Here is a 26,755-nt window from a genome sequence, read left to right on the forward strand (position 1 = left end):
ACTACAGAAACAGAAGTTACAGAAGGGAAGAAAGCAGCACCCGTAGCCATTTACTGCTGTCTCCAAAACCAGTTTCACCAATAGGAACTCTGACTGACAAAGCACAAAGGAGAGCCTTGCAGTTTACGCATGTATTCATCCAATAAACATGCATACTTACTGCAGGGGAAATAACCTTTCCTCCCACCCACAAATCTCTGTAGAGGCTCCATCTTAAATAAATACCATGCAGATCTGCCAGAGCAAAATCACAAGAAAGGCTATGGAAACTAACATGAGATTTACAAGTTTGGGCTACAGGTTAGTGGGAAGTGAAAACAGTTATTTGCAAGGGCACTGGAAGCAAAGTCATCCAAATACACTATCATTTACTCTCCAAGCTTCTATCACAGGTCATGAGACAAACTGTTTTGGAACTTGCTGGGATGATGGGGACACATAATTAACCTGAAATTTGTTCATTTTAACTTGCATTTATGGTGGGATACTTTAAAAGCCCTCAGAAGTGGTCCTACTCTGCCTCTAATTAAAGTAAATTTTAAAATTTAAAAAATGCTGAAAATTGCAACTGTACTGTATTCTTCTTTTACTACTAAGGATGAACAGTGACAGTGATAATGTATTACCAGTAGGAAAACAAAGAGGGGAAAAAAGAAGGGTAAAGATCAACCTGGCTTGATTACTGTCACTAAACAAGTTAAGCATGTAATGAATCACAGTTCTAGGCTGCTTCTTTTTTCCCCTCCAGAATGTCCCTTATTTTATCACCTGACACAATGACTACCTGACTTGCATTTACTAAGTATGTCCAAATTTCTTATTATAAAATACGAATACGGCATAGAATCACAGAATGGTTCAGGTTGGAAGAGACCTCAAACATTGCCTAGTTCCAACCCCCCTGCCATGGGCAGGGACACCTTCCACCAGACCAGGTTGCTCAGAGCCCCATCCAGCCTGGCCTTGAACACTGCCAGGGAAGGGGCAGCCACAGCCTCTCTGGGCAACCTGTGCCAGTGCCTCACCACCCTCACTGTAAAAAAAAAAAAAAAGTCTTTCTTATATCTAATCTAAATCTATCCTCTTTCAGTTTAAAACTGTTACCCCTTGTCCTGCCACTATACTCCCTGATAATGAGTCCCTCTCCATCCTTCCTGTAGGCCCCTTCATGTACTGGAAGGCTGATGTAAAATCTCCCCGGAGCCTTCTCTCCTCTAGGCTGAACAGCCCCAGCTCTCTCAGCCTGTCCTCATCTCAATCTATTTCTTATGAAAGAAACATTCAGAGGCCAATCTCCAAAATTACAACTGAAAGGAAAAAAAAAATAAATTTTGTGCCTTGAAGTAGTGTTTCTATTTCCTTTTGTCTCATTGTTCACTATTTGAAGTGCTTTCTGTGTAACTATAAAGGAAATACGTTCTTTCAGCACTAGAGACCTAACCAAAAACATTCACCTTTAAGAATGAAGACTGCATATTTTGGTCTCTGAAGCATCAAGACTTGAAGCAAAGATATTTATTAGTAAACAAATACCAAGCACATGCAAATTAATGTTACAATTTATTATTATGATTATTTATTTCAACACTCCATTCACAAAAAAAATTTCAAAACAACCATCAGTGTATGCAATGCTCAAAACAATACAGACACAGATGGATGGCACAAGCTTTTCTTTTTTTTTAAAAAAAAACCCACATTCTACACAATGACTGTTTAATTAAGATTTAAATTTTTTTAGGAAACATGGGAGCTAGATGAGGTTTGTGGGTACATTTCTGTGATCTCTGCTTAGCTTGTGAAGTACATGATTCCACTCACTGCAAGTTTATTGCCTTACAGCAGCCAAACTTAACTCCTCCTGCTGAGAAGGCTATATGCTCTCAGAGAGAACCTGGATGAGCTACTGCTGATATGTGGGAAGGGAGGAGAGAGGAGGGGAGAGGAAGGGTGGTGAGAGGTGGCACTGCTGCTGCTCCTGCCAGAAGGAATGCCATCACCTTCAGTATCACCAGTAGCTGGTCCTGTCCTGGACCACTCAGGCAACACTTGCTGCCCAGAATGCTCTCTGTCCTCTCCCAGGGAAATATGATGGATGGAAGAGTTTCATGGGACCACAATGCTTTAGCTGCACTGCTAATTACAACAGTTTCTAGTAATTTTACTTGAACAAGTTAGGACAAAGCAAACCATTCTCACCAAGCACACCTACACTACTCAACCTTCAATTCTGGGTGAAGGAAAGATTTAAGGGCATAAACATAAATGGGATCTGCAGCATCAACAAGCAACCAAACAACTGTTCTTTATTGCTGTGAAAATGTCAGCCTAAGAAACTAAATAAGGACTATGCAAAGAGCAGGATATGCCTTCTATCTGTGTTCTTAGAATTGCTGAACTTCAAAAAAAGAGTTTCTGAAGAAAACATAAGCTGGTATTTCTGAATCAAGAAAAAGTGTATCTGGGGGAAGAAGGGCATGCAGTCCCCATTACTACACCTCCTTCTGACAAATCTAGGGTCCTTAGAAGTGTATAACTTGAAGTAAAAGCTAAAAAAGGAGCTGAAGAATGAAGTCAGCTGTGGTAAAACTCCTGAAGTAGCAGCTTCATTTTAATAATCTAAAAGTATTTACATATGTGGGAAAAGTGCACTTCAAGTATTTATCTAGCACCCAGTGAAAGACAGCAAAAAGCTTATCTTGGATTTAACCAGTCAGCAAGTTTATATTATAAACATGGAATTGTATTAAAACCCGACTGACATTTCACAGTATTTCTGTGAATGAGGAACTGTCATGAAGATAAACTTCTACAGGAGTAAGTCAGTAATTGCACTGATATTCAAATTTTAAAATCGTATTTGGAAGTAAACCTAAAGTAAGTTACTATTCAAGGCAAAGATTAGTAGATGGTAATTAGCCAGGAAGCTAGCACAGCCATATAGAACGATTGGATTGCTTTTTAGCAAGAAGACATTCAAACGAATGCATTTCAATAAAGCCAACACAAGGACAGCAAGGTGACAAGCAATGTGGGCCGTATGTACCAAACAGCAGATGTTACCATGACTCTAGCAATCTAAAGCAAAGTAAAGGAACATGCAACTTGACATACAACAGCAGTACAAAATTGGGGCAAGAAGAACATTCCCATTCTGACACTGGATCTCACATGCAGCTATTGAAAGAGTAGGAGAGACAGATCTCAGCCATAAAAGTGATATGAAATTCAGAGAAAATATGTTGCAGTGAAAGACTTGAAAAGTGCAGTCTGTTTATCATAAACAAGACCAATAGATGATTTAATCACTGCATACAAAAACCTTTGCTGGAAAAAAATCTCACATCAAAATGGCTCTTAAGATGTAGCAGAGATAGATATCAGAAGTATGGAATCCGAAAGCAGATAAATTAAAATAAAGAACAGCAAATTCTTAAATATGAAAACAACCAACTGCTTTAAAACCTCACTCAAATCTATTAAAACATATAGCCTATCTTAATCAAAACTGGTGCATGCAAATTTGGCTCAAAGAAGGGGTTACTGGGTGAAATTTAATGGCTAAGTCAGGCTAAGGTCACTTTACAGTCTTACAAAACATCTTATTTGCTACATCAAACAGGCACCTGTTTCTGCTATAATGAAACAGTTCGACACTCAGCAAGAAGAAGGGGTAAACATTCTGTGTTCCTAATTAGTAGAGCAGCTGTTACCCAAATTTTTCCGTTAGCTTGGATTTGATAAAAAATGCAGCTTCCAATTAGTACAGAGTGTGCTTATCTTTTTCTGTTAGAAGTGTCAAACTGTTTAATTACCACAAAACCAGAAAATACTTTGATGTAGGTAATACAATTTTAACTATTACTTGCCCTTAATGATTTTCAAAAATTTAAGTAGTAACAGAAAACCATACTATCCACCATATTGCAGGAGCTTAATGACATATAGGATATGAAATAAGGATAATTTAACCTCACAGTTTTTTTAGACATAAACAATTTCTGAAGCAAATTATGCTAAATTACTGTTCAAATTAGGTATTTACTAGAAATACTTTTGGAATTTATTTTTTTTAATAGAACTTTGATAGATTTTCTTTTTTCTTTTTGTGAAAATTTTCGTATCAACACTATCGAGATTGCAGGTTCTTGATGGGCATATCTGGCGGGTACTGATCTTTGAATCCCAAGGCTCACTTACGGAGCCATGTTGAATTTAATTCCATTTTCTCCACTGCTGAAACAGAAAACTTGGGAAAGAGATCAAAGATTATCCTAGAGTCTTCAAGTGCCTGACAAACTTGATGCTGGATGAAGGGCAGATTAGGTTTAGACCCAGGTAATGAATCATAAAGACTGAATGTGTGAATATGTGGAAACACTGCTCTAATCATCTAAGGAAAACACTCAGGCCTCCAACTTATTAGGATCTCATCATGTGAAAGTGAATAGTTATACTGTGCAGTACAACCATCTAAAGATTCCCTCCCTCGTTAGCAGGCTACACAGTGAACCGATCTCCCTTCAACCTCATATGTTTGCCTGCTCATCACAGTGGTGTTCTCTGCAGGAGCCAATAAGCACATGCAGGAGATACTGCTGATGGAGAGTCCACCTGAATTTCCAAGAGACATTTAACAAAGCTTTTTCTTCTTCAAAAAGTCTTAAAAAACCTAAATAGCCAGGGTACAGAAAAAGGAACTCACTCAGACATATAACAGCTAAAAGACAAAAAAGAGCTGAAGAAAATGGTCAGCAGAGTAAGGCAGGGATCTGAACTTGGACTTAGAGTATTCAATGCAGACTTCAGCCATCTGGTAAGAGGTGATGAATAGTAAGGTAACTAAGTTTGCTAATATTACTGAATTATTACTCTACAGTATTGGAGTTGAAGACTGGCTATGAGAGTTACCAAAGAAACTTATGACAGCAGACCACTGGGCAAAAGAAAGGCAGATGAACCTCAGTACAATTAAACCTTGTACCACGTGGATCAGGTCAAAGATCCCCAACTTTATACCTACAGCAATGAGCTCTGACTTACACCCCAAGGAACAGGATCATGAAAAGATATTTTCAGTGTTTGTTAGTAGCCATAAAGCAAACAAAATATGAGTAACTATTAGAGAGGGAAGAGAGAAGAAAGCATCCTAAACCAAAATTTTTCCCCCATTTTCAAAACTGCACTGTTTTAAAATACATGTGGGAGAGGAGGGGGATAACTGGAAAAACTCTAGAGAGGTAAAAGCATGATCAGAAGTACAGAACAGCTTCTACAAGAGAAATGACTAAACTAGGACTCATCAAACCGGTAAAGCAGAGGGGTAGGATAGAGCGCTCTAAAAAATAAAAAACCTACAAAAGCTCCTATGAGGAGTTAGGAAAGTATCACTCCATGCTCATCCTGTTCTCATATTCTTAGCCAGGCATCCACTGTTGGTCATGGTCAGTGACAATACTAGGTGCACCTACCTTGGGCTGACCACACAACCACTCCTGATGATTTCCTCATTCTCTTGTATCATGTTTGTGTACTTACTGAAGTAGGTGAGGTTCTCAAACTAACTAGAGGACAAAGTATTTTGCTCAAGTTTTGGTTCTGGTAGGTATTTATCCGGGGATTCTCCATCTTGCCTGTTTTAATAACCAAGGCACAAGAAAGCTGATGAAATCTTCATGATACTCACATATAAACCTGTTTAGAATAGCTATATTCTCTCCCTTGTGGGACATAACGATTAGATCTTTCTCAATTTTATAATGGCAATGTTAGACTGATAGCAAGAAGAAACAGTAACATAGATGTTAATTCTGTGCTGGGAAGACTGATCACAAGAAGCAAAAAAAAACCAGGAGAAAGAGTCAGTCTTCGCACTCAGAGCTGTTATACGTCACTGTCCAAGTTTCTAATCACAAAATTCACTTTACTAATAGACTTAGAATATTTTGCCATGTAGCCTGTTTCAGGGAAAAAAAAAAAAAAAGAAAAAAAGATAGACAGACAGCACCATGGTAATGGTTGTGCCAATACAAAATTACAACAAAACATTTCGTAACATGGGAGATCTCTGTTCTAATTCTAATAGCAATAAGAAAACCAGAAAAGAACTCCCTCCTCCCCTACAATTTTTTAAAAATTATCACTTAGTCTCTTTTAAAGTAAATTAAAATGGACAATTGCCATAATATTAATCTAAAACTTTAGACTACTTAGAGCAATGAACTTGATTTCATACACACCAAATATTCTGCAAAACTTCAGGGAAAGACACGCAACATACCTCTGCCTACAGATGACAAGCTTTAGCTTAAATGAGGCTTTTTAACAGACTGACTGACCACTTAAAGCTAAAAGGTAATTTTGCAGTTCATGGCAGTAATCTGACAGTTTAAGACAATTTGTCTCATTCTATAACTCTGCACTTACCCCTTGTTCATCCAGCTTCATAAGCTGTTCTGTGACTTTTGGAGTGTTGAAGGCCAGCCTGAGGCAATGGATATTCAGCTCAGGAACCACATACTCCAGCACTTCTTTTAGGGGAAGTCCCCTGGCTGTGCAATGCTTTGCAGTTGAAGGGATAGCATCTTCTAGCACAGAGCCTCTTAATGTCATAAGCTAAGCATACAAAACAAAAATAGCTTCTGTATTGAATTATGCACTGAGAAAAGGTTGATTAGCAACAGCAGTGGAGCAAAACATACTATTTTTCCAATTCTCAGTAGAGATTGAGGACATTAAGCAACTTGCATCGCATGAAACAGACACCGATACAAAAATGTCACTCTGATAGCAAACAGCAGTCAGAATATTTCAAATCATTCAACAGATGTAAGTTTTACAGGAAACTAATACTTGGAAAAGATGAGTAGTAGTATTCCTAGCAGAGAATTACGTATAGAAGTACGCTTCTCGGGTCTACCCACTTTCACATACAGAAGTGGAAGCAGTAATTTTCCTCCTCTTTGCTTGCTTCTAGCTAGTATAGCTCCTGTAAGTTTCTCAAGCTTTAACCAAAGCAACCTTCACAGTTACATCTGTATTGGATGTTATGGAATAACACGCTGTGTAATATAAACATGTGGCATAACTTTTCAGGAGATTCCTGGATTATACATATGTAGAGGAGACAGAAATTATTATCAATGCTGAAAAGCACACAAACCCCACACATACCACCTGGTCTTGCCTGCTCACTTCTAGCTTCTTTTACTATCATTCCTGAACTGCTTACCTCACTGGTTCTGAATATGATCCGGTAGTTGTATTGAGGTCCATTTTCTTTGATTTCCTCTGGCTTCTCTCTTCTTATACTCACAGCTACTGGACCCAGGTTCTCATCTGCCCCAAAATAGTTCCAGTGTTCTTGCATACAAAAAAAAAAAAAATTGAACACACAAATAAAAGTTCATCTTACTCCTTACACTTCAACTATAGAATCACAGAATCACGGAATGGTAGGGGTTGGAAGGGACCTCTGTGGGTCATCTAGTCCAACCCCCCTGCCGAAGCAGGGTCACCTACAGCAGGCTGCACAGGACCTTGTCCAGGCGGGTCTTGAATATCTCCAGAGAAGGAGACTCCACAACCTCCCTGGGCAGCCTGTTCCAGTGCTCCATCACCCTCAGAGGGAAGAAGTTCTTCCTCATGTTGAGACGGAACTTCCTGTGCTTCAGTTTGTGCCCACCGCCCCTTGTCCTGTCGCTGGGCACCACTGAAAAGAGCCTGGCCCCATCCTCCTGACACCCACCCTTCAGATATTTATAAGTATTTATAAGGTCCCCTCTCAGCCTTCTCTTCTTCAGGCTGAACAAGCCCAGCTCCCTCAGCATCCTCAAAGAGATGTTCCAGTCCCCTCACCATCCTCACAGCCCTCCGCTGGACTCTCTCCAGTAGCTCCTCATCTTTCTTGAACTGGGGAGCCCAGAAGTATTTGTTATATTTGAAATAAATTGTCAGCTCCACCAGAGTCAATAAGAACATTACTTCAGTGGTACGAGGATTTAATTTTCATGCTTCAGTGCTCTAATGAGCTTCGTTTATACAAGAAGGCTGAATTTAACACTGCATTTCTGCTTAAACAGGCCTAAAATAGGATACACCTCTGACATTGGCTCTTACATCAAAATCTGTTTCATTCACACTGAGCTAAGTAAGTACAACCGTTTTCCCTCCTACAAAAATAAAAACAAGAAAGCCAAATGCACAAAGTGGGAAACACACCACTCCTTTAAAATGGGAGTGGCAAACAACTGTGCTTAGCAAAGCATGTAACATTTATTTTTGTATGGAAAAAAAAAAAGGGTCAAACTAGTTTCTTAGTTATAAAAGGAGAAAAACTGATGAAGCTGAAAAAGAAGTTAAAGGCTTGTTCATAGAAAAAAAAAATTAAAGTGTAGTACCATAGAAAAATGAAGCGTAAGAAACAAAGTAACTAGCATAAATACTTAACAGTGAAGTCGAACAACAGTCAGAGTTAATTTAAAGTTCTAACAGTTGAGTCTAAAACTAACCTAGCTGGATAGGTGGCAGAGAGGAAAATACAGGGCTGGAGAAATTGTTCAGCTGAACAGAAGATTATTTGAGATACATTTTTATATTTGTTTAACCATACACATGTAAAGCCAAGCTTTACATGAAAAAACATTTACAAAGTGCATTTCCAAAAATCAGAGCTCAACAATTTAAGAGATTGGTGTTGAAGGCTCTTCTATCAAGCCTTCTGAGCATTATGAACTATCTTGACTGATGACAGAGGTACATCACCATGAATGCAGCAACATATAAAAAAGTTGCACATATCTTCAGTGACAACTAAATTTAAACATAAAATACCCGAAAGGAAAATTTAAGAGAAACTGTCAAAAAACAGAACTCAAGCACTGCACAAGAAAAATAAGTCCTCTGTCATCACTTTCCATATGCTGCATGTCTGCATATATGAATGAATTTATACATGCACAAAAACAGGAAGTTAGAGCTAACTGAAAATTCAATAATTCGAAGAAGAGATGTGAAATTCAGTGGAATGAAAAAAGATGTAATTGCCCTGGAAGGAAACGTAACCATACTGCCTGAACTACTATACACAGATTACTTGTTATTCTTAAAACAACCAGAACTTAAAGACAACAAGAACTTTTAAAGCAGTCTAATATGAACTACTCTGCTATAGAGATAAAATGTAAAATATTTTAATATCACTGTGAGGAACTGCATCTTTAAAGATACTAAAAATAGATACTGAAATACACTCCATCCAAAGTGAATGGCAGTCGTTCTTCCAATGAATAATCACTTGCGCTGTTAAAAATTTGAGTGCCTCATTTTTTATTCTATTTCTTTTTAAAATCGTACTTACTGATTCTTGGTATACTTTCCCCCAACAGACTAAATGCTTTTAAAGCAGGTGCTCTCTCCTTCTGAACTTACTTGTGCCCTAGAATTACACCTTTGTCTTCACACAGCTGTCCACTCCTTTAAGCCCCTGGGGCCTCTGCTCTATTCCCCAGTAACTGGTATCTTATTACGCTTTCCTTAGTGTTTTCCATTTAAGATTTTGGAGCACGCGAGACATAAAAGAAACATGCTCACAGCATTATGAAGCCTGCTTTCCACCACGTTCCTCTGCAAGTCATCAAAAGCCAATACTCTGCACAGAAGTAATTAAGATTCAAAATTCTTTTAATATCTTGTGGAATATCCTGTAAATGCTGGCCTAAGTTTGGGGTGACTGATTTAGTCATGAGTGGTTGAATTATTAATAAATTAGATCATCCACATAAGCCTAATTAAATCTTTGTATTACTCCACTGATGAAGTAATGGCCCTGTAAATGCCACAGAGATCTTCCGTTGTTTAGAAACACCAAACATCCTATTAGCACCCTAGTTGTTGTTCTTCATCCATTAAGCAACTTGCTTTCTTCAGGACAGGACAAACAATTCATGGCAGAGATGGTCAATGCAGAAGAAGCACAACCACTGAGAATGTGAGATCAATTTTCTATCCGTATATTATGCAGCTTCCAAAATGTGAGACAACATGGACATCTCTGCCCTAAACTGCTTAGTGGCTTAAAAATATCGACGTACCTTTGCTTATACAATAGAAAATTTTACAGAAAAAAAGATACGTTGTTAATACATACTAGAAGGGTCTAAAAAATATGCTAAAATTTTCTGTATTGACAACGGCACAGATGATAAAATTTGTGTATCTTGCAACCAGTCTAGCCTTCAAGTCAGATAGAGTTTTCTCGGGAGAAATTGTTCTACATCTTGAAGAGAAAAAACATTTCAGAAGGCTTGTAAGAGGAATGCTTGAAGTTGCATGAAAATACACATATAATTTTGTATTGCTTGATTAAGCTTTTTATCTAGCTCCTACTTATTTGGAAAAATGCACACAAAGGAGTACAGAATTTTATACTTATCTGCTAATAGGAAATATCTTCTGTCCTCTCTCCCTTCACTCTACACTGGGCAGTTGTCTGTCTTGCTTTCCTACCCATTTCCTCAGTCCTCTCTTCTATTCACATTGTCCTCTCCTCTATTCACATTTACTACAGGGTCATTCACTCTTTACCTTCCTTTTTATTCTCTTTCTCCTCCTCTACTCTGCCTCTGGAGTTGTTTTGCAAGCTACAGTACATATCCCCATATCTGACTACTTTTCCCTGTGTTACAGAGCTTCTTGCATTTCTACCTGATTTTCCAGTACATCCTGAATTCCCTTCCATCCAACCATTTTCTCCTTCCTGTAGTAGGAACACAACTATAACTCAACAATTTTATGCCAAATGTGAATAGCACAGAAGACTGCTTTTTCCTTCACCCCACACAGAACCTCACTGAAAGCAACACTTCTCAAGCTTGACATTACTTCATTTAAATGACTGTTGAAAAAATATTTAAAAGACATTCAGCAGACAACTAGCAACAGTCATAAATTAATTTAGAAATCCATGACAAAAAAACAATTAATTGCTTGTACTTGGTCATTAAAATAATTATACATACTTTTAAAAATAAATATTTATCACATAATTCAAAAGACACTTCCAGTGAAAGAAAGCAGAGTGAAAATACTCCTTTTCTTAGCTTTACAAGTTTCGCTCACAGAGGAAATCCAAGTAAATACACTTGATTTTAAGCGAAGAGGTTCTTGTGTGTTTTTATCCTATTTACCTTTGGATATCACGTTCAGCTGGTGTATTTTGTGTAATCAGACTAGAAGTGAAAAACCCAAACATTTCACTTCAGAATGAAATGCTGCGTCAAGCATTCCTTCAAATGCTACTGCAGTATTTTTAGAGCTCAGCCCTATAATGTCTTCAGACTGTTGCTCACGATCAGACTGTTAACTGTAAATTTTCTGTAAGTCTAGCCACATACTAGAAAGGTACCAATCTGGAGATAGAACATGCAGCAATTTAAGCATTAGAGCAAAGGGGTTTTTAGGGGCTGCCAACAGTTAAAGCAAAGCTGACCTACAGCTCATTCATCATAAAACCAGCACAAGAAATTACTTACTCCTCAGTCAATTATTTCATTCTAAGCCAGTAACTCAAATAGGCCCTAAATGGTAATAATGTTAGCGATTACTGCCTGATGATGAAGCCAGCCAAACGGATGCTCCCGGTTCTCTCCACGAGAACTGTAATTCCCAGACATGACTGGAGGGACAGAGAGCTCCTCCTCTGGAGCGATACGCTCTCTTTTCTAAGCCACACCCAGACAACCTGATGGATATTTTTCCATCCCTATGGTTTTATCATTGATAAGAAAGAAGTCTTTAATATCAAGCTACAGATAGGCTAATAAGAATGACTCTCCTGGAAAAGTACTTAATTGCTAATAATTAATCATTACCTAAATTTAAAAACATTTCTAAGACTTCATCCAGAATACATACACAAAGCTTTTACTAACATGTGGGAAAGAAATTCAAGTCTCAATGGTAAGTTATAGTGAGACATGGAATTTCTACGTAGAAAACAGAAAACATGATGATACTACCCAAGTCTGCGGTTTGCTTTTGTCTCAAATACTGTGTCCTGATCTCAACTGGAAAAGGTTCAGAGAAGGGCCACAAAACATGGCCGAGTGGAATAACACGGTTGAGGCTTATAAAATAACACATAGCAAGGAAATGTGAGAAAACCAAACTTTTCCACCCAGCAGAGAGACTGTTTCATCAACGAGCCTAGTTTTCATTCTGGAAGCCAGCAGACAATGCCAGTAGAAATTGGCTCTCTATGAGCAACGTAGTCAAGCTGCAGAACTCCTTGCTGCTGCAGGAGTACTGTGAATGCTAAAATTTTATTCAGGGTAACAGACAACTGGATAAATGCCTGGAAGATAAGTCCAAAGACTACTAAACCCAAAAGACACTATCACCAGGTTAAGAAGTCTATTATCTACACATCTCCAGAGGCTGGGAAAGCACACTTGGGAAGTATCGCTATGCCTTTGCCCTATTCTCACTCTTCCTTTAGTATCTGCTGCTGGCGTTTGCCAGAAGATTGGACTAGAAGTTTTGGGTTGACCTAAGACGATTCTCCCCTTCTCCAGGAACTGTAATTTTATGCGCAGAAGCAGTGAACTCAAGGGTTTTGCTTCTCTTTTTTTTTTTTCTTTTAAATAAACTGAAGCATTGTGGTCAATAGTATAAAATGAATTGTGGGGGGTATGTATTAAAAAGTTATACATATAAAGTTATGTATTTAAGAATCTCATTTTCTCACAAAAAAGACACCTTTTCTTACATTTCAGTAAGAAGGCCTGAACAACTTGTTCGTCCTTTCCGTCAAAAAATAGACTTTTAATCAAAACTGAAGTTCCTCAGCTGTCTTAGCATGTATTTTCTTACAAGCTTAGCTGCAAGATTTTATACTTACAACAATCATAGGACAAATGAAAATGTTAGGACGCTCTACAATGAAAAAATACTCCAGGAAGTAGCCCCAAAACACCTGACAGGAGCTTGCTGAAATCTTCCTTTCCCATCCTCTGTCCTTACATTTGATGCCATGTGTACACAAGAAAAAACCAAACAAGTTCAACCTGTTTTCCTTTTGATTAATTCTAAAAGCACCATGTTTAGAGAGAAAATTTATTTCAATAATCACAGATTTTAATTCTGCCCTGTACCAGCACACTTCGAAACATTTTTATTGTTGCTAATGTTAGTTGTGTATGAGCCTTCTGTAGTGAACTGAGGGAAGTAAGACTAGAATGCAATTCGTATAATCCTGCAAAGTTCGTTTCTCTCCACTGAACACGAAGGGAGTCTGCACAATTAGCTCAGATATAAAGTAGAGGAGCTGAATTCAACCTTGGAAACTACTGTTATAAAGTTCTTATCCCAATATCTGTACCATTTTTCTAACCTCCACCAAATTGCCTCCACCAGTATTTTCACTTTCAGAAGTCTGCACACCAGGCCAGAATATTATTTATCAATAGTTTTTACCACTGCTATGTAAAGGGTCAAATAACATGCTTATTTCATCTTAGTATTTCCTTGACATACAAACGTGCATCCATTCTTGTTCATTGATGAACTTATATATGACTCATCTACAAATGTCACACAGAAATATTACACTAACTAGATTAAGATATTTTAATTAATTTGGACCACGTAAGTAATACTCCAACTCACTGATACCTCCCCTGTACAATGCTAAAATTTGAGATGCATCTATCATCCAAGTAACAATACCTGTAAAGAATGAGCTATTATTTCCATATAATTAAAGATTTCAGTCAAGTCACCATCAGCATCTCACCAAATTACCCTGGAGAAATTAAAATGGACTATATTAATGCAATGGTTCTCTTTTTTTTTTTCCTAAGACACAAAAGATTAACAGTGTGAGGTTTTTTTTTTGTGACAAGACCTACTTTTCATTAAATCATGCTGTCTGGCATCATTAATGATTTTTAACTGGCAGTTCTTTGTTGATATAGTCCCAAATTACCCGCTTCATTATTTCAAGTTGGAATGAAAACAAACTAAAAGATTACAGTTCTCCAGGTCACTGCTTTTTGTTCTTTATAAGCTCTAGGATTACTTCAGTAGTTCTCCAATTCTGTGAAATTTTACTGGTTAAGTTATTGTTGCTGAATCAGAATTCTTTGCTTCATACTTTTAAGACTATAAAATTACCCAAGTCCTGCTGACTTGACTGGTTGATCCCACTGAAACTGTCTTTAATCACTGTCTGTTCCATTCATAACATCTTAAAGATTCAGTCTCCTCTTCAAATAAGGAAGTTTCCGCATCATTACTTGCTTCATGTTATAAAACCTTTTAGTCACAACTGACTTCCTTGACTTTTTTTTCGTAGTACATTGCTTTATCACTATGCTGTCTCTTTCAGATTAGTCTAAAGGTTGCTTGGGGGAAGATGATACACTGGGTGATCAATAAAACGTGTTTGGTACTTGTAGAACTGTGGGGTTTGGGCATATCTGATGAGGCTTCTTCTCAAGTACACCTCTTTTCAGACAAAAATCTCTGGTAGGAACAATGTTCCTGGCTCATGCCTGCTGGACTGAACATGAGCACAGTGAATTTAAAACCCAGTTTTGGGGCTTAAGAGGAAAAAAAATAAAAATAAAAAAATCACAGCTTCTTCTCTCCTCTCCAAACCCACTCCATACACACACTGACACTTTTATATCCGGTTACCTCTCACCAATACCCTTAGGACTAGGTTATGTCGATTTTATCTAATTCATCTTCATTACAGCTAGAAAAAAATGAAGAGATAATGGTGACTGGCATTGTAGTAGCATGAGGGTGTGGTTTCCCTTAAGGATAAGCCAAACTAACAAACTGTTGTTGCCTAAGGGCTGAAATCCCGCTCATATCTCCTTCCTCTTCTGCATTTCACTCATTGCTTACCTGGCACATCTCTGAGTGCAAACAAAGCTGATTTGACTCGATAAAACTGGAGAGAAAAAACCAAGCAATAAAAGCAAATTTATTGCAATGGCAGGATTTCTGCTTAGTTAGTAAACTGAACTGGCATATCAAGTTTTCAGAAAACAACAGAACTGGTAGAAGGAAGGAGAAGGAATAGAGTATTCCCCATTTAGCACTGAAATGCTGTTAAATCTGGTCAGCTGTAACATGAAACTGCACCTTTAGTTGCTGATTGCAAAACTCACCAGAGTGGCAAGGAGACAATTTTTTCTCGAGGGAGACAGACAGGAAGGTAATCGCAGGCAAAAGCCTCTAATCTCAGGCTCTAGCCCCCAAACACACCTGATCCTATCCTGCACATCCGGCTTACTGTTCTCAGGAAACCAGTTATTTTTCCTCACTCCTTTCTCTCCAAAGGAGGTGGATCAGCACTCAGAAACCATGCAGCACAAGCTACCTCAGCCCTAGAAAGACTGCAGAAGGAGGAGAGTATGGAAAGTATGACAAGAGCCACCCAACCAAGGGACAATGCAGGGAAGAAGAGGTGAGAGATAGACATATTTCGAGGCAAGAGAAAAATGGGATATAAGATTATTAGCTGTAACACAGTTAACAAGTCGAAGTTGTATGTTTTTTCAACTGACCATCTGCTTATTTTAACCAGGCATCCCTGGTGCTTTAATCTGCAGCAAACAAGCTCTTCTGAGCTACTTTCACTAAAGAGATGAAACCCAATCCTGATCACTGGTAGCTAAGGAACAAGCACTCTTCAGGTCAGTCATCAGAGCAACTCTATCCATCAGGAGATACCACAGCAAGGCACACAGTCCTGCTGACAGAACTCTTCTAAACTTTAAAGGACTTTGGTCTGCACTCCTTTTTGATCATTTTCAGAATCAGGAAGAACAGACAGCGAGATCTGCATCTCATGGTGCCAGCATCATTTTGCTGAGGGGGGTATCTCGGTAATGTTTGAGTTCTGCTTGTTTCTATAGGTCAAAGAGCTTTGATCTGATACATTTTTTTCCCTGCAGACCTCCAATGGAAATCATAATCCTTGGTTTCAGTAGAACCATGTGATAAGAGAACTGTACTCTTTTCAAATACATTGTTGTCATTGCAACATATATGTGTGTGTGTTTATATATTGTCACGTATATACAGTGACAGTTTCTTTCTGCAGAATCCGACCAATTGGAATTTTCTTTCTAGAATGATGGCTATAATGAAAATAGTGAGGAAGACACATTTTTATCTTTATTTATATGATATTATTGACTTAAAATAAATTAACACGACCCCCCATTTTGAACTGGATGATTAAGATATTAAAATGTCCAAAGATTATTGTAATTGCTAACTTTCCAAGCTGCACATTCCATTAAATCCTCAGTACATCAAGTCTTGATGCGGAGGGAAGGAAGTTCTCATATGTTAGGATTTTATTTTCTTTTTTAGTCTTTCAAGTTCCAACCCCTACCCACTCCCATGGATACCAAAGCTGTGTTTCAAGACATTCATGATGTGTAGCCACTGCTGTTATGCATATCAGTACTAAAATCATCAGTATTTTTTTACTCCAACACTGTGAAAGACTGTTAGACACAGCATGTACTGATCAGTGAAATATACTATGTTTAAGCACTGATGATTAAAAAAAATATATATAATTCTTGAAAATACTACATCAGCTGAATTTTGCATGTTGGTAAAATAAAAAATAATTAATAAAACACAAGAAGAAATAAAATTTACCTACCTTTCTGGTAGAAGAATTTTCGATAATAATATGCACCAAGGTCTACATGTTCAACGATGTATCTTTTCACTCTGTCTAGATGTAAGATCAGATTCTCCTTGGGAACTTCCAGAACTGCTACTCCAGCATTTGTGCAATGAGAACTCAGAGTCGACTCAAACGAGGCACTTTCACATCCACTGAAGGAACCTGAATTAGATTTGGAAAGGCTGATCTTCCTCTCCCCTTCCCCACCAATCTCATTACGAAAATAAGGACAGCTCATCACAAGTTCATTGCTTTTATCATCCCCCTGGTCCATATTGAGACTCCCTTTTGAATTCAGGTCTTCAGTGCTGCCCATTGGAGAATTGAAACTGGCAGAATGCGACAAAGGTCCAGAGACAAGTGATGCTACAGCAGCAGCAGATGCACCTGTGGTTGTGTTCCTTCTTTTAATAACATTATGCCTGTTGATTGCTGCTTCATTTAAATCAAATAAGATACTCTGTACATCATAATGAGCAAAACACTTGGGACAAGTCCAAGGCTTGACGCTATCTTCTGACCTGTTATCTTCAAGATCTGAAGACTTTCCAAGCTCCCCTTCACCTTTGGCATTGCGCAGCTTACGAAAAATGGATGAATCTCCTGTCTCTGATTTTGAGCGTCTCTTGAGTGGCTTCTCCCTTTCCTTAAAGAGTCTCAGGTTTTCCCTTTGAGTAATAGGTCCATCTATCACATCTAGAGAGAATCCTGAACCCTTGCTCCCACTGGCAATCAGGAGTTCACTGAGCTTAGTTGTGGCTGGGCTTCTCTGATCGCACTTTTCATCTTTATAGCCCTTCAATAAGTCAAAAAAACTTTCCCCTGAAGTTCCCTGCTTATCTATGGAAGATGTGCTGCCATACTCCCTGTGCAGAGATGGTCCAGATTTAAAAGTGGGTGAAATACATTCATCAAAACTATCCACATCAAGCTCACTTATGGTAATGTCGCTGTTGCTGCGCTGTCTTATTCTGCGAAGAGCTTTCCTTGGGGAACTGGGATAGCCATCAGGTGTAAGAAACCTGGAGTCTAGATTCTCAGATTGTCTGGTCTTGGTTTTAAGTGTGCTCTGGATGCTCTTTAACATGACAGAATCACTAGCATTCAAGTTAACAGAGCTTCCCTGACTCCCAGGACTGCTTTTAGAAGACATGCTGTCAAGGCAACTTGATGTTTCAATATCTTGACTAGATCTGCTTGCTTCCTTGATGTTCTCCTTCCTTGGGGGCCAATCAGCAATCCTTGCCCTCACCCCCATTTTAGGGACTCCAGGAGTAGAGGTAATGTGATGGGAACTTTCATTGCGAGGAGGTCCAACTGGTGCCATGACTGCAGATCCTAAGCTGCCATTCTGTGACCTAAAGCGCCTCATATAAAAGTCATCTGAGTGGACTTTTGAGGTGCCATCTGTTCCGACTGATACCCCAGTGGCAACAGCCCTTTCAGTCTGCGACCGCTTCAAGCTGGTCATGATCTTTCAGTATGTTCAACCTTAGTGAGTTCCAAGAGAAAACACAGTCATTTCTGCTTTTCAAATACACAGTTCTCTTTTGGAGAATAGTCTCCAAAATATACAATGGTTGCATGAGATCTTAATCACGGACATTTAAGGAGACAGTTAAATGCAGGATGTCTAGCAAATTCAGATTTTCAGAAGGTTCTGATAAGTAGTAATTTCCATTAACTTTTGCATTTTAACAAGTAGCCATGATCCAATACATTCAAATTGTTCCAACATCACTTGCGCTCCAAAATGTCAGAGTTATAATCCAATTGCTTATGCTTCTGTTAAGCCTAGAAGAGAGAAAAAGCGAGATAAAAGCATTAATCATGTCACATAGAACTTTTTTCTTAACTGAAACTATCAAAGTAATCATTACACAGAGTTAATATTTCTAACAAACACACTTTTAAACTTTGTTGATCATCATCTCAAAAATGTATAGTTGTGTTATATGGTGGTGAAGAGTTTTCTAGATATTGTTGGTTTGCCTTCTGCAAAAATACTTTTAGATTTGGATTCCACAGCTAAATACAATGTTTTTCTTATGAACTGATTAGTAGTAATTTTTAGTTGGGTTAGTACACTGTTCTACAAAGCACAAGTAGGGAGCTTATCTCCTCAGCTGAAGGACACACAGAGCATACATTTCCTGTAGAAACTATAGAGGAGCCAGATCAGGACTCCAAATTCTGTTTATAAACGCTTTAAAGAATTTACCATTTAAAAGTCATACATCCTTGGTTGCAGTTAGGTATGAACAATCCCTATTCAACTTTTCCATTAATGTAAATAACTATAATATGATAACAAAAAAAAGGAAGGAAGCTAATTAGCAAAAAGATTACAAAATGATAATAGAGAGAATGGCTGTCAATAACATTTATTCTGTGTTTAACACAGCCTTATTTGCAGATTAGGTGGATAGTCCAGAACGCACGTATTACATCTGCCCAGATTTCAAAGACTAAAGCTAAATAGAAACACATACTTTTAAATCGCTTGATATGAAAAGTTCCCTTTATTTCCCTGGCTAACACAATACTGTCTGCCACAGCTCCTGTATAATCCAGCTTTACAAAGCTGTAGAAATATAATGCTTTCCCATACCTCACCAGTACTAAAGTGATTACAAAGGAGTCAGTATACCACCCTTTGAGGAGCTAATAAAAAAAAAAAAAAACAAAAACCAAACCAAAACAAACAAACAAACAAAAAACCAAACAAAAAAAAACCCCCACAAAAACCACAAATACATACTTGCTGGTAGAAGACAATAGCATGAGCTTGTAAAGACAAATCTTGCATTACTGTGTATATCCTTTAACACAGAGAAGTTAATAATTTTCAAAGGCTGAACCAATTACACAAAAGGTGGCCTTTAAATATTTGCCAAATGTGTGCAGAGAGATGCTGCTGAACCAGCACCGTGCTGACAATACAGTATTGTCTACGAATCAAGGCTTTCTGATGCTTCCAGGGACACTAGTACTTTCTGCACTCTCTTCTCAAGACTAGAGAGTACTTTGCTCCACACTAATTAACCATCAAGCCAGGGCACTTTCTGCCTCCAAGAGCAGTATGTTTTAGCTTCACTTGCCATACACAGCACCTCTTTGAAATAGTTGGTATTTATATAAAACTTAACACGTAAGGAATACTTAAAATGCAAGCTGACTGCATCACACATAGCAAGAACGGTACAAGTGATCTTAGGGTGTTATTGTATTTGCACAGCCATTGACATCAGTGCAGTTACTTTCCTTGTAATTCTGCTACAATGATACTGCTGAAACAGTAAGGTTTTTCTACCTATATAAATAGAATAACTTTAGAAAGGCAGTCTATCCATGCAGCTGTCACGAAAGTACTTTTCAGCTGTAACTTTTTACAAGTTTCAAATGCTTTCCAGTCTAAGAACTGTTCAATCTGCTGAAACAAATTTGCGCACAAATCATATCAAGGAAGGAAAAATGCAAACACTGTGTGCCATCACATAACCTAATGTGCTGTCTATACTTTTCAACAGTGCCAAGGCAAATATCATTTATGCAATAAGCTCTATGAAATGGGAACACTGCATAGCCCTTTCTGAAGAGCTATACAGACTTGCTTTTCTAGGGAAAATGGAAGGAAAACAGAATGAAAAATGACAAGGGTTTAAGGGCAGGAGGAAAACAGGCTAAGAGGGATAGTGAAGGAAGAGTCCAGCTGAGGGTGGAACACAAAACAGGCAGAAGTGACCACTACCACACACTCTTCTTCATAGCCTGCAATGAAACCCAAGATTTCTGTCTCTCACCATTCCCCTTCCACCTCCAATATCCCTGAAAGCAAAGCATACATCTCCTCCCCATCAAGTGCTGGTCCTTACAGGAAACAGATAACCTACTAGTACAAGTTTCTCATTAACTGAAGGCCAGAAGCTCATGCAGTAGCTCTAAAAAATTCCGAAGCCTGGTGTTAATCAAATAAGCATCCAAATGCTACCAGGTGTCATCGTCCTCCCCCCAAATTATTTCTTTCCCCCTCTTTAAAATCTCAGGGACAAGAATCCTATATAAAGTTAAATAGCTATATAATCATATATTTTAAAAAAGTGCTCTGTGGAACTTATTCTTCACCTGTTGTATGTGTGGTACAGTCATAAGTTACATGACCACACAGTGTATTTTTCAGATGAAATACTTTCTCTGTTCCTGACTCAGCAGTAAGGATGTCTCACTCAGGGGACCAACAGTTCTGCACGTTTTTGCAACTGTCCTACTTCATCTGCTGTAGCAGCTGGAATATAGGCAATAAATGATTAAGGTAATAGTTGATATCATACTCTGAAGAACTGAATTCCACCTTTGCCTATGTCTATTTTGATATGAAATAAATCACACAAGTCACGATTTTGGAGACTGTAACTACACTGTTTCCCTAGCCCTCCCTATCCTGGTGTCTAATTTGAGACCTAACAGTCTGATCTGATAAAAGGTTTGACTAGCTCCAAGCAAAATAAAGTGAGAGCATTATATTCAATAACATTAAAAACTCCAAAACTATAGGTCCTGAGTACACTGGTCATCAGATTTAATAATAGCACAATAACAGCAATCTGCACTTTAATACGTTCTCATATTCATTACTTGCAAAACACGACAGCATCAAAGACAGGGTGAATCATGGTTGATTTTAATGACCACAGTTACCAATATCCAGATGATATTATGAACTGGAAAACCTGCAGAAAGTTAAACATCAAGGAGTAGAACTGCTAACACAAAATATGCAATATATTAAAATTAGGTACAACTACAAAACAGGTAGCATGGTACCTACTTGTAAAGATGACAGCAGTAATCATGAAGAGTAACAATTCCTGTTTTGCTACTATTGGAATACAGAAAAAACATAATTCAAGGTAGAGCTACAAATATTTATACAGACTACAGCAAGGACAAACTAGCATAGCCCAAGGAAATGTATGCTTCTCCAATTCATCTGAGCTTACTGAGGAAGCCAACAGAACACTCAGATGAATGCCTACATATAAAAAGCCATAAATGAGAACCACATGCAAAAACTTCTAAAAGAGGTACATTTAAATTTGGTACCGATTATATCATTTAAAAACCAGTTAAGAGATCAAGCTTGGAAAACTGATGATCTGCTTATCAGATTGCATGCAGTTACTAGTAAAGCAAGCCAAGGATCTTCACAACGGGTCTCAAATCCTTGAGACAAAGTTTATTAATTATTTTTCCACCAGCACCAGAGTACTTTGCATCTGTAGTTCATTTCAAAATGAGAATAAACAATCCTGTTTTCATTCTTTCCCTTTCTATTTATACCTCTTTCATCACTTTGCTTCCTCCTCCAAAACTGGGATTCCAGCCACAGAACAAAGGACCATTCTGATAAAACTAAAAGTCCTTGCAGATGAATCACAAGACAGTTGTGCAGTCCTATGTCATTCTGAAGAGGCAGGTACATCAACAGATCTTCATTTATTACTCCTCATGACTGAAGTTAGCCACAAGGAAAATGGAGATGAGCTACCAGTAGTGACTTTACCCACAACTGAGTCTTACTTAAAGAGATTTAATAATTACTGTTATCTGCTGGGAACATGCTGAGACTTCAGACTGTAGTATCACGGATGCTAATGATCCTAATACTCTGATGCTGACAGATATCGATTTGAGGGCACCAAATTATTTATGATTTATAACATTCCAGAGGAAAGACTTCATATTTCACTATCAACTGTCATTAGAAAGTGTCATTTATAATTAAAAATTTGGGGATGAGGGAATCAGTTTTCAAATTCTAGAAAAGTCTCACTTTTGCCAAGCCTCCATAACCCTCCCTCTCAGCCCCCCAGTCAAACAAATAAAATATAGTAGATGATGGTAAATGCAACATATTACCAGGGATATTTTAAGATACTGAAAGCTTTAGGATAAGGAGCAATTAATAGCATTTATAGCTGTAACAGCATTTTACAGCAAGTAGTTGTTAAAAATGTAAATTAAATAATCTCTATCCCACAGGCTTTACTGAAATATAGCCAACTAGGAAACTCAGTTGAACAAACACACATTACTGTCAGTAACCCTTGTTAACTTTTACTGGGAAAAGAACTGGCATCACCGTAAAACCTGAAAACCAGCAGTTCCTCTGAAACCAGAAAAATAAATGACAATAACAAAAAATATTTTATACATGAAAGCTTATCCGTCTGTGTCACAAATTCTTACCCAAATTATAACACAGATCAAACCCCGGGTCGAACATTCATTTATCAGCCAATTAAGTTACTATATTTACAAAATAATGTCTAATTTAATAAAATTGATTCCTCAGAGGAGAAAAATTCCATTTAATCTTTATAAATACTCGGCTTTATGTGGTTACCTATTATTATCTTTATCCTTTTCTTCCCAGAATTACCTTTATCTTTATAATTGAAGGAAAGTTAAAAGGTTCATCTTTCAGAGGAAGTTTTTATCAACTGAAAGACTATGTGAAGAATAGTGTTTGGTATTTTACTAGCTTATCAGTTTTATTTTTGTCACACTTAGAGGAAGTGCTGGTTTTATGTTAACTGAATTTGTGACAATTGTCAGCTCTGCATAAGATAAAAGATAGGTTCCCCACAACTTTTCTTTCTCCTCCCCCCACCTCCCCAATTTATGTTATCTACAAAATTTGCCACTGATCTACATGTAAGCAAGTCTGTGTTTCTGCCTTTTTCTCCGAATGTTTCCTTGCTCCCTAACCCTCGGAAGAGAATCTTTGCTCTAAAGAAGCAGAGTGCCATCTGTTGCCATGCACACAATGATCACCTGCACTGACCTGCTGAGATTTAATGGTACTTTATTCTTAACTTCTTTCTCTGCTGAAGCAGCTCACACAAAAATATAGGAACTTAGGCAAGGTTACATTGATTTTAAGATGTAGTAGTAATTAATATGAATTACTACCATCAGTTTCTGCACTCTTGCAGTATGCTTTTCTACAGGCAAACATAAGCTTGTTCTGCCACATGGTGAAACAACTGGAGGGTGTGCAGTCACTAGAGCAGGGTGCCGAGGTTGGGCTCATGCGCTGTGGCACTCAGCAGGATTTGCTTGCTCAGGTTTCGAGCCCTGCTAATCACGGTCGTAAACTGTTGGTCAGCTCAGAGCACACCAAATCAGCTGGCCTCCCTGTGCAGATGACCATGAAGTCACATGCAATAATCATACTCGCCTGCAGTCAGTGGTAAAGCATTCATGACATAACATGATGGTAAATGAATCATAACAAAAGGTATCAAATTGAGATGGACACAGGAACGCAGGGGATGGTAATCCCCTACCTGAGCATTTCAGCACATTTTGCTCCATTGCGATCTCCCACTAGTCTCCATGTAAACACTAGAATATCTCAAACCAGAATTATGTCCTCTGTTTTCATTTGAATTTTGTAACCATTAATCAAGACAAGGCTATCACAATACTCAAGTGTACAAGTAACTATTGCTGAAGCAAACCTTTTAAAACTCCTTTTAACTGAGACAGAGAGAGCGAGAGAGAGAGAGAAAAAGGCACTGCATGTGGTCATTTCGACTTCAACACTCATGTTCCATTTTGGTACCAGTGTCACTCATTTATTTAATTAAACCCAGAATCCCTCTCCTACAAGCTAACTTACAGGATCTGGAAAAAAAGACGCTGACAAGTCCTACTGTATGCTATACTGCATTCTATTCCTGGAATGAGATTGTTAACGGCAATAGTTTATTTTTGATAGCAGTGCTTGCTCTCTAGGAAGTGACTCTAAACCAGTGCCAAAACATGAGAGCAAAATATTCTAGCTCCCAGATACCATCTCTCAAGAAAATAAATTTTTAGCAACTACAAAAGAGAGTTACACTTACAACCACCCACCCCCTTCTTTTTTCAAAGAGATGTTTCTTATCTGTGTTTCTGTTTCAGCATCTACCTGTGGATATATTGCATCCCTGAGTAAGGGTTCCAGAAACAGACCAACTGCTCTCTCTGGTGTTTGGACTCTTGTAAAAGTTACTTTCTGCAAAGCACAGAGTTAATCAATGACTAACTTCTGATACTGCAAGACTCTGACCTATGAATAGTCACAAACCAAAATCAAACACCAAAAAAACAGACCTAGAAACAAACCCCAAAGAAAATGGGCTGATAGCTGCTGGTATAGGTACAGCTCAGCATAATTGCCGTACATTACAGTAAGTGCCATGGATGCACTTCCCTGAGGTTTCCATCCTTGCTCACACTACCACAGCAGAAAGGCTTGCACACTGCCCTCCTCCTTGAGCCTGGCCACAAGTTTGTTTCGGCACAACTTTGGTACCAACTCAAAGACAGAGCTCAGCCTGCAGTCTCCGTGCTGCACCGCCAGCTACGTTCCTGTCTTCACTACATGTCTCGTGACGTCCTGCAAAATCAGAGCTGAGTGAGAAGCCCCTGTTTGGAAGAGGGGGAAGGAGGGTGTTTAACCCACCACCTCTAAACGTCCGGTTGCATCTAAGTAGTCTGGAGTGCACGTCAAAGCTGATTTTTTTTTTATGAAAGGTGTTAGACTGTGTCATTAATTTGATAATAGGATTATTAAAATATATAAACCCATCATTTTGCTAGTGTTTAAAATCTTTTTCCTAACACCACTTTGTTCCTTTTTTCTGGCGCTGCAGTTGTTTCTCCCTAAACTCACGATCTGGGAAAAGAATTGCAAGGAGCTGTTCTGCTGTCTTCATGAAAGTCATCCAGCTCCCAAACCTCCACAGAGCACTGTTTCTCCATAGGTTGATTGATCACAGTGTCATGTGTTTAAGGGAGAATCAAAAGCAGCTTTTTAGAATCAAAAGTTAAATTTTACCTGAAATTAATGGCTTTATTCTCAGCAACCCCCGTATTAACCATCTAGAGAGCGTTTCATACTTCACGCACACTCCTGAACATGCTCCTGCAATTACTGCTCTTGCTTTAAAGGTACCGCTGCAGTGCCGGGGGGGGAGAACAAGGAGCAGGGAGATGACCACGAGACACCCACACGAGGTGCTCCCAGTCCCTGCATCGCCATCACTCCTTCGCCTGTGACCTGGGCCTCCGCAGCAGCCAGTCGCACGCCACCTCTTCGCTCTCAGCCCAGCTCCTGGCACACTCAGCCACTGACCGCTGCAATCTGTCCGTCTCAGCCCAAGGACCGTTCTGTCACACAGCCTGTTTGGCCACAGCCCCCAGCAGAGCAGAACACCCGCCGTCAATCTGCATTTCAGACCTTTTGCTCCCTCAACAAAAACTACTCAAAAGACATCCGAGCATCTCATCAAGCAAACGATCATTTTTTCAAGCTTCGAAAGAACTGATAGGTGTTCAATGAATGTGCTTCTTTATCTGCTGGCCTGAACACACAAAACAGGTTGTTACTGCAGTCTATTGCATTTCGCGCATAGTAGAAAACACAACAGAAAGCAACGGGAAGCTATAAAATCAGGCTCCATGTTTGTAAAGTGAAAAACAATTTCAAACTACTATTGAAATACAGTATTTTGAAAGCAGACAGCTAAAAAAGGGGGTTCACTCCCCCATATAATCTATTAAAAATGTCCATTGGTCTGTCTAAATGGTATTCTTTTATGATAGCATACACAAAGTTGAAGTATTGTCCCCTAAAAAAGGAGGTTTGATTATTTTTGCATACATCTATCTACGTACATTTACAAACAAAATGTTAATGATACCTTCTCAAAGAAAGTTTGAGTATATTATAGACAAAAGTACATAAATAGAACATAAGCAAATGTTGTAATTAATCCTAATGTCATTTAAACAATTGTTCCCGCAGCTACTAATAGTTTACACATTTAATGAATCTGCATTCATTACTGTTAAGTGAAGAAAAAGTAACAAATTTAAACTTAATACCACTGAATTTTCATCGTATGTTTCTGTAAGAAACACTGAATGACAGAACCTAACAACCTGCAATAGGCTTCACAATAGAAATGTATTAGGTATTCA

General features: G+C 38.4%; 1 protein-coding gene across 14 annotated transcripts in view; it reads right to left on the reverse strand.

The window, feature by feature from the left end:
• SIPA1L1 (signal induced proliferation associated 1 like 1) overlaps positions 1-26,755 on the reverse strand; it is a 231,659-nt gene that overhangs the window by 59,906 nt on the left and 144,998 nt on the right. For 13 of the 14 annotated variants that reach the window (XM_075427533.1, XM_075427528.1, XM_075427532.1 and 10 more), the window contains 3 exons: positions 16,694-18,514; positions 7,232-7,362; positions 6,427-6,615 (listed from right to left, as the gene is read on the reverse strand). In XM_075427533.1, the coding sequence (XP_075283648.1) occupies positions 6,427-6,615; positions 7,232-7,362; positions 16,694-18,191 (1,818 nt within the window). In that variant the 5' untranslated portion in view covers positions 18,192-18,514. Of the gene's footprint in view, positions 1-6,426; positions 6,616-7,231; positions 7,363-16,693; positions 18,515-21,548; positions 21,600-26,755 lie in introns of those variants that run through there. The other variant, XM_075427541.1, reaches the window with a different exon arrangement.

Source organism: Opisthocomus hoazin, chromosome 7 (genome assembly GCF_030867145.1).
Source record: "Opisthocomus hoazin isolate bOpiHoa1 chromosome 7, bOpiHoa1.hap1, whole genome shotgun sequence".
NCBI lineage: Eukaryota > Metazoa > Chordata > Aves > Opisthocomiformes > Opisthocomidae > Opisthocomus > Opisthocomus hoazin.